Source organism: Channa argus, chromosome 7 (assembly GCF_033026475.1).
Source record: "Channa argus isolate prfri chromosome 7, Channa argus male v1.0, whole genome shotgun sequence".
NCBI lineage: Eukaryota > Metazoa > Chordata > Actinopteri > Anabantiformes > Channidae > Channa > Channa argus.
The window spans coordinates 13339405-13348867 of NC_090203.1; the positions used below are offsets into that span (position 1 = coordinate 13339405).

A 9463-nucleotide genomic window follows, 5' to 3' on the forward strand; every position below is an offset into this window, starting at 1 on the left:
AGCTTTCTGGTCCCGTTACAATGAAAGAGCACAGACTTATTAAAGTTATTTATTAAATGAATCAATGCACATACAAAAACACATTGAGGAATAGCATTGGGAAATATACATAAAACCACTCGTGGCTTGTGTTAAAAATATATCAGATCATCGGATATTTCATAGTTCAACTATGCATTGCAGATGTCCATGTTTCTCCAAGATTTAATTTAGACATGACACTGATGAAATACAAATGCATGATGCCAAGTTAGACACGCGGCACTGATGTTAACAGTGTCTGAATTTTTTTTCTTTTTCTGTCTAATATGAGAAATCAAGTAGACAATGCGCAAGATGAGTATTTTAAATGTCGGAATAATAGAAACATTTGTATTTCCTTTTCAGTAATAAATGACCCTACTTTAAACCGGGACATACAAAAAACAATTCAAGGTATTTACAATCAAAGATGATTATGGTAAAGAGCTAAGAAAGATATTCTATATTCCCCAGGCTGCTTCAATTTGACATCTTTTGATGAAATTTGAAACAACACTGGTGCATATTGGCCTCAAGGTAAATAAATACCAAGGCTACTTGGTGGCTGCAGCAGGTAAAAACTGGAAAAACAATAGAACAAGGGAACACATTATAAAAACAGCCTGGTGAATGCTTCCTATCTACAGTTTAGTTCAAATGTTCTTATAAAGAAAATAGCATTGCAAGTATCGAAGGGATGGTTGGCTGTACTGGCAAAATTTGAACACTTAGCTACGTAAACCCTTGACTGGTTTTCTTGGATTTTTCTTCCTTCTTTCAAACATCTGCATGTGCATGAAAATGATCCCGAATAGGGAAGCAACATCATATTTTATGAAATCCCCTTTTTTTCCACACAAATCAACTGCAATGCCAAAGTGGTTGCGGAGGTTATGATTTATAAAACAAGGCCTGCCAGACTAGAAATATGATGATCGAAGCCATCCATATTTGTTTACAATAGCATGTGGAAGGAACAGTTTTTAAATGGGGCAGATGGTAAATCTGATTACTGCTAAACTAACATGTAAACAGTGGTTTAGGAATGACACTTTAGCAACATGTGTAAACACATCATTCTGTTTCCTGCTACTTCGAATACTCACAGTAATAAGATTTTCGTGGAAAACTGTAATAGTATGGTGATATAGATCAAAACTAATCGTCTGACCAGGTTTCTGCTGTGTGCACTGAGCACGTCAACGAGACTATAGCAACTGCTCTGAGAGGTTGTGACATACTGATTATTCAGCCTGTTCATTTCCCCTGGTATTCTGGGATTTGGTGTGCACAGTAGATATAACAGTAAATTCTTTCATGTACTTCAGTGCATGTAAAGTAAAATAGTTACATAACTTGGGGTAGAATATTGTGAGGATATTTTTGTTGTCTTGGTAAAAACTGTAAAAGAAATGTCCAACAAAGCAATAAGAATTGTCAATGGCTATCTCCAGCAGTGATTGGTCAATTTTAGAGTGCCTCCCTTGTTATGTCACTAGTTCCTTCCTAGAGTCCATGGGTGTCATATGTGAGGCTAAGAAGTTGTCAGACCACAGAAACCCCCTGGGTGGGGCAGCTGAGCACTGTTACCACGTCAGGCCGTTCAATGCGGGCCAATGCAGAACCCAACAGTCCCAGAGTGGAGCCTTCTTTCTGGGCCCAGTTAGAAAGAAGTGTGTGAGCAGGGGCCTCTCCACGCCCAAACAGGTCCAGCTGTTCCGGTTCATATCCCAGTGCTGCACCCAGCTGCCTCCACCCTCTGCCACCTCCTTCCTGAAGGAGGCACTCCACCTCTTCCTGTCTGTGCGGGGGTAGATTCAGGTACAGGCGACTGTCCTGCTTGCTGTCTCTCTTGGTGCCTGTGAAAACACCAAGTTAGCACCAAGATCTGAACTAATGTTAGTCAGTGTGTGTGAACTACTAATTAGTGTGAACCACTAATATTAATATTAATAAATACATTATTAACAAAAGATAAATCGTATGTTTTTTTTCTTTATAGAAATACCATGTTTGGCATTTTATGGGCACAAAACTGGGATGCTTAGATTTTATATTGTGAAACCTGCATTTTTTACATCCATGTTTACTGGTTTGGAGAGACCCTTTTGCGCTCTTTAATAAAAGAGCACTATTAAGTTGTCAAATAATGCAATAGTGTAAAACTAACAACAGGAACGTGTGGACACAAGAAACTAGAGAGGCAGTAATTAAACACTGTTCGGTAGCATCACTTAGATTCCAATCCTCTACAAGTTCAAAAAAAGCAGAGCATAATGGAGGTTACATTTTGCCTTAATTTGCCTTTGTTCTTGTCTATCCTTTCTTCAATCATCTAAAAGGCTAATTATGTTCTCCATTGTTCACCATACCTTTGCTGTTCTGATTATCCTGTAGACTGTGAGAGTCCAGAAAGACACCACTGTCACTTTGGAGCTTTTCTCCCTCTAAAGATGTTCCCAACTCGGCTGCACGGGCCTTAGACAGAGCCGCCTTCTGTTTACATGATCTCCAGCTAATAAGAGCATGGAAAAACAATGTCAGTTAAACTTCACATGTCAGAACCAATTTACTGTACAATCAGTATTTTATCAATTTAAGGACCACAACCCTGAGAGAGAACTCACCACTTATAAGCCACGTAAATAAGGAGGCCGAGCACCACAGCAGCCAGGACAGACACATAAACCAAAATGTTGTTGCTGCCACCATCATCCTGTGGGGTAAACTTGGGAGTTCCAGGAGCAGGACTGCTGCCAGCTTTCTCTATCAGGTCTTCTTGTTCCGAAAGATCAGGAGTGTCACGGGCCCCGTCAGACTCAGCGGGACGAGACAGAATGTGTAGCGTCTTATCTATGAGGGTTGTGAAAAGAAGATAAGTCAGGGAAGGTATCACAGAATCTGCATCTGCACATCAGAAACCCATTTGACGTGCGTAAACCGGGGCCAAAAATATTTCCACAGAAGCCTGGATGCCTGATGTAATGATACACAGGTCCCCTGGAGCTCCTAACCATTCATTGCCACTGTTTCTAGCATCAGTTCTTCCTCCTGGGGTCTGTCTATTTTGGGATCAAACACTCAAAGGTACTGTGCTGATCTCTGTGGGGTCAAAGAGTCATGACATATGGACTCAGAGTGTGTACAATTGACCTCACTGCTGGAGTGCGACTGTAGCCATTTGGAAGGAAGCAGAATAGTTGTCAGGCTAAGCAGCCTCCCCCAGCCTTTGTGTTCCTGGGGGCAGTTAACCTAAAGAGCTCATACGAATTGGACTACACCACTTAACCAGGCTCTCTTGCACTACTTATGTTTTGAGGGTTTGAGTATTACAGGGTGTTCAGATGAGGTGTTAGTGCAGGTGTTGAACACATGTCCTTGTATTCTCACTGAACCTCCCACACCCTGCTCCCTTCCCTTGAACTCATTCTTTTATCTTTTTATGTTTGCTTATTACTGCCTTCCCCAGCTTTGGATCTTTCAAGGATAAAGCTAGGCTGTGGAGGTCCAAGCTTCCACTCATCAAACCCTGCCTTCTTTACCACAACACTTTTGACCCTCTGTTGTTTCATTAGTGCATGATGTAGGGCAGAGGGGGGGTATCCTTATGGAAATTGCTTGGTTTAGTTGTCTTCTGCTTCCAACAGTATGTTCTCACCACGATGAGCTTTGAGTCACAATGAACTTAAAGATCAGCCAGTAACTGATGAGATTATCGAAGGGGTTACAGATAAATATTTCAATTAAAAAATATAAAATTATGTATTATAAGGCTAGCCCACTCCCCCTCCCACTCCGTGCTCCCTTAAATTGAACTCAATCTTTTTATGTTTCCTTATAACTGCCTTCCCCGGCTTGGGATCTTTCAAGGATAAAGCTGGCACTACTATATATTTGTTCCTTGTAGGCAGATCTCATGTCAACTCTGTCATTTAAACTCCACTCTGTCCAAAACTATAAAGCTACATGTAAATTAAATGTATTTTCTCAATGGAATTATTCCTTACAACTTACCCATGCACAGTGTGTCCGAGTTTGGCATACAGGCTCTGATCTCCACCTCACTGTCAGAGCACTGGGTGCAGTTCTGGCAGGGTTTGGTGGTACTGTACTCCTCAGAAAATGTTCCTGGGCCACATTTCTGGCAAAGTGTGTTTTGCTTAGGGCTACAATCCCGGACAGCCCCCTCACCACGGTTGCATTTGGAGCAAGGCGCACACAGGCCAAAGGTTCTCAAAAAGAAGAAGCCGTGGTCACAATCGCATTGTGTGTCTTGTTTGGCAGAGCAAGAGGCCAACCTGGGGACACCAGATGGGCACTCGGTGCAGGGAAGGCAACTGAGGCTGAGGCTTTCAGATGGGGAAAATGTTCCTAGCAAACACATTTCAAAATCGGCATCAGTCTTCCCCACATATATTAATGGCAATGATGAGAAGTGCCGTCTAAATTCTTCAGCTTCCTCAAGATGGACGACAGAGATAATGATAAGCCAGGAAAAATAATCTCTATAGAGATACAGTAACATTAGATTACAATTGCTTACCCTGTGGGCATGGTATGCACTTGGTGTCTTCTTTCCCACACTTTACCTCCACTGCAAAGCCAGCAGGACACAGACTGCAACACTGCCCCGATTCAGTGAACTGGTTACTGACACAAGCATGTCCAAGAGCAACCTGCAGTGAATAATTGACACAGTTACACATATAATAGACATCATTACATCTAAATAATCTGAAGGTTAAAAAAAAGCAAGAAACTGGGTGAACTGAATATGGCTTTTGTTTATCTTTATCTTTCTGTCAGCCTCAGTTTTCAACCTTAAAATGCTTAGAGTCCTTATCTGCAAGTGGGTAATGTAGAGCCCAGCTTGAGTAATGACATGAGGGATAGTTGAAACATTCCTAACGGTTTGTGCAGCACAGTTGGTGCCTGACAGGAGTGGCTGGCTTTAATCAGATGGTTTCAGACCACTGTAAAGAATACGACATAGAGGGGTGAAGTAGAAGAAGAAAAGATGAAGGACTAAGTTGAACGATCTTCCGCCCTCCCCCTCATTCCGAATGGGTGTCAATGATAATGTGTGACTGTATGTGTGAATATGCTGCATGCATGTTTATTTCTTAAAATAACAAAAGAAGGGGGAGGTGTTTAAAGGACATGATTCCAGCCTGAGGCAAGGGTGTCAGTTAACTAAGGCTCCCCAGCATGTGTGTGTTTGGTTGAGAGGGGGGCCTTTGAAGTCACCAAGCCCTGCAGGTGTGTCTATGAAGGTCAGTATATTTCACTACTCCCCTTCTCCGGGCTCAGAACAATGGCATCTTAAACATGCACATATTCGAGGTACATTGGCCTATTCTCCCTGGGGGCTGACAAGCACAAACAGATGTCTAACAACTAACCTCCTCCAAAAGGGAAAAGTAACAGCTAAACCATTCATTGATGTCTCCTAAGTTTGCCAAGAAACACAAGCAATGTGTATTATCCTGTGAAACCACCAGAAACATACAAACACACAGACAACACACACATGGCGACATGCCCCCAGTTGCAAAACATCCTAATGTTCCAGCCCGATACTACGGGAGAAGCTGCTTTAAAATGGGGCTCGCCAAAGTCCACACGCTTTCAGAGGAGCCTGATGGTATCTGAGCACCAGCCACAGAACCCAGATTATATACACTAATACCCAGGTATTAGTGTGTTGGGGTCGTAGGATCAAGCAGGCAGGAACCGGTAGGATGTTTGGAGTTGGCCGATTGTGATAACGCCTGGACCACAATAACTTGGAGCAAAAAAGGCGTCCTGATAACTCTGATTGGTTCTCTTTATGTGACAGCAACTAACCTCTTCCACACTTAGTGGTGATAGCACTTCAGTGTTATTTTTACTTCCAGCTTGGATTTAAGTCATTTTACAGTGCCCAGTTTGAGTCCGGGCTGCTGCAGCTCTGTAAGCCTGCCTAGAGGGCCAACTCAGCTCAGAGGAGGAACTGTCAAAGGTTTGGCACTGGCCACCAGCATACATTGAAATATTTAGTTCAAGCCTGACTGCAGAAAGGAGGGAACAGTGATTTACTCAGCAGAGGCACAACTAAGTCACCATCTACTGTATACACTGGAAAAGTACTATATATGGTAACCACTTAATTTTTAGATATTATAATATCAAGTTCCTAGTGATTATACTTAGACAAATAAGCCATAACATTATTAGGACCTGGTGGTTTAGATACAAAAAATGTATTTGGTTTTACAAAAATATTATAAACTAATAAATACTGATGTGTCATTATGGGTTGTGTCTGTCTGTCAGCAAATTAAATCAGCTTTACCTTTGACCCCTATTTTGTCTTGATTACTGTACATGTTTTGCAATAATTACCATGATTGGTATTGTTCAAAATACATTGTTTTCTGGAAACACATTGTTTTGTGGAATATGTATGCTACCACTAGTATTAATTTACACTTGATATGTGTCATTTTGTAATGAAACAGGACAATTATATATTTTTTTTCATAAAAAAAAACAACAATAAATATTAAGACACAATATTTTGTCTACACATTATACTAAAGGCTTCAGTTTTACTGTTTCCTTACAAAAATGTGTATGTATTACTAAAATGTAAATTAAATTAAAATAAATTAATTAAAATAAATATTTTTCACTATTTATGCATAAACAGCCTTCAGCAGCATATGTAGCCTTCGGGGGGCAGAAAGTCTGAAGGGATCTACAGTTGTTTTTTTCATTATGGTAAGAAGCTGCAATCTGAAGGGATTCCCCAGTGGGAACAGACGGACCACCGAGGAGTGCTGCTTTCAATGGGCCTCTCAACTCCACGGCTGCTGGAGTCACTCAGTCATCGCGGATCACACACACACACACACACACACACACACACACACACACACACACACACACACACAGACTCCATGTCAGCCTTCTCAGTGGCGGAAACATTTTATGTGCTATTTTAAAGTGAAGCTGCTGGAGCCTTCACAGTTAATCTAATCTGTGAGAAAATAAATGCACAAAATGACGGTTTCTCTATCTCCCTCTTTCTATGGGAAGATACTGAGCCCCAAGGCGTCACATAGTGGGTATGATGGCAATAGAGAGGGGTCATTCAGCAGAGACAGCCTGAGATAAGATGAGGGGAGATGAGGGAAAGTTGCTCAGATGAATATCCCATCTGCACTGATTACTGTGATTAGTATACAGGGAGCTCAAGTGTCAAAATCTAGGACATGCTTTCCTCTTTTTACAGGTATAAAGCTCACCAAACACTGTTATTCTAACTCAAACAAGGCAGCACAATACTGATTCTGTTCTCTGTTAAGCTACTGATTTTTGATTGTCATCAAACAGTTAAGAAGTGGCTTAAATTTCTGAATGTCCATAAACTCTGCTCCCCAAATAAATCTGCTTAACTACTCCATGGAAATTCAAATGACTGTGGTAACAAACCAAACCCCCCCCCCCCCCCCCCCCCACCCCCCCCCCCCCCCACACACACACACACACAAATACACACCACAAACTGGGAGAAAATGATGATAATTGCTGTGCTCCGGATATCCAGACCCCAGCTAGGCCACATTTTCACCAGGAACTGCCTTGAGCAACAAATGCAGCAACATGTACAGTAATGCTTGCACCTCAGAGAAGAGTTAACTTGAGAAAATCAGAATGAATGTGCTCACATACTGTAAAACGCAACACTAAATCATTTAGTGAGTAAGGAGATAATTATTTAACATGGCTTTTCAGCAGGCTAAATAAACATTTACTGTTTGCAAAACAGATGAAACTTTTACATGCAAAATCCCTTTATAATAGAAAAGAGATACAAATCTTTTTAGGAGCTGAAGCTTGATCTTTGATCTAACAAAAGTGCTTTGACTGTGAGGAGCGTGTCCAGACAGGCCAAAAAGCTCCAAGGGGTTTTTGAGGTATATGAGTGTCAAATTATTGTCTGCAACCATGGAGGCTAAGGATTACTTTTCACACTGATCCTGGCTTAATAATATGCTATCAAACACAACAGAAACTATAATTTGACTATAAAATATCATTCATTGCTGTGTTGATGCATAATCTTAGTAAATTGTGTGCCCCTGTGTTTTTTTTTCTGGCAGGACGTTCACTCTAGCTGCTGCTGTGGCACATGGAGTTGGTGTCATGTGAGTGGAAAAATGAATACTGATGTCCCAGCTTGGGTGTGTGCATGGGACAACAACTCCCTACACTTTTCCGTGATGTTTTCACCTTTACTAAGTCATGACCAGATAATATTTTATCAGAGTCTTTCGACTATTATGATCCAACTACAGAATGATAACAAACTTTCACCGTCAGGGCCATATGATACAGCCCTAATCTAATGTGGTTGTGTGGTGTAAAACATTTGCCTTCAGCAACAATAGTGTAAAATGACCCCAGTGGCAGAAGTTTACAATGGCTGCTTTTATAGAGCTGTAATGATAAGAGTGTGACAAGACAAATAAACTGATTATGAAGGCTTTAGAGCTATGGAAAATATGTGTTTGTGTTAGTAAAGCAGTTATTATCTGTTACTTACTTTAAACAGCAGAAGTGCGCAGATGACAAACATTGTCGTGTCTTCAGTCTCCAAAATCCTCCCTGACTTCGAGCAGAGACACCGGTGCTTCCCCAAGCAGCTCAAAATCGCAAAGAAAAGGAGTAATAAAAACGGCCAATTGTCTAAATCTACTCCAAACTACTCATAAATCGCGTTGCTTGTGCAGGGACGAGAATGCGATCATAGTGCGGTGATCAAATACTTTTACGCACAAGAAGCGGGGCTAAAATTCAGGCTGTGTAATCCATAGGTTCTCCCGCTCATGCCACACCAGGCGCATGAGCTTGTTTCATTGCGTTCCCTGCTGATACTGCAAAATTTAACACAAAGTTTCTTCTGTTTCAACTCGCTAGATACATGGGCTGCCTCCTCTCCCGCTACTTTGCAACAGATGATGTAGGAAGGGCTGCTGTAAGCTCTCCTGGGCCTTTTCTCCTCCCACCTACTCAGCTTTCAAACCCGCTTAGTGATTGGCTGCATCTCGGGCAAATGCCGGGAGCAGTACAGTAATGGAGTACTGTAATCAAGGCCGACACACTCTTTGTGTACGAGAAGTCAAATGATGGATACACCCTCACCTATTCTGGAAACAACTAACACAAAAAGACAAGAGATGTTTTAAGCAGATTTGATGAAGGGCTGGTGGGTTTTTTGATTTTGAGGATGACATGAAATGAAATATTTTTGGTGCATAATCACATACTGAAGTACTATGCTGTGTTTTACTTGAGTATTTCAAATTAACACTTCGTAATTGTACTCCTGAATATATCAAAGAATAAAAAAAATATTTTTGTCAAACCAATACATTTATGTCATAACTAGCTTGTA

The 9463-nt window shown here is 41.2% G+C and overlaps 1 protein-coding gene across 1 annotated transcript; it reads right to left on the bottom strand.

The window, feature by feature from the left end:
- Positions 1-35: 35 nt before the first annotated feature.
- Positions 36-8998, bottom strand: nradd (neurotrophin receptor associated death domain). Its single transcript, XM_067511225.1, has 6 exons — positions 8612-8998; positions 4565-4697; positions 4036-4392; positions 2649-2874; positions 2394-2536; positions 36-1880 (listed from the first exon to the last, which is right to left on the bottom strand). The coding sequence occupies exons 1-6, from the start codon at positions 8642-8644 to the stop codon at positions 1567-1569; spliced, it is 1206 nt and encodes a 401-aa protein (XP_067367326.1). The 5' UTR covers positions 8645-8998; the 3' UTR covers positions 36-1566.
- Positions 8999-9463: the final 465 nt, after the last annotated feature.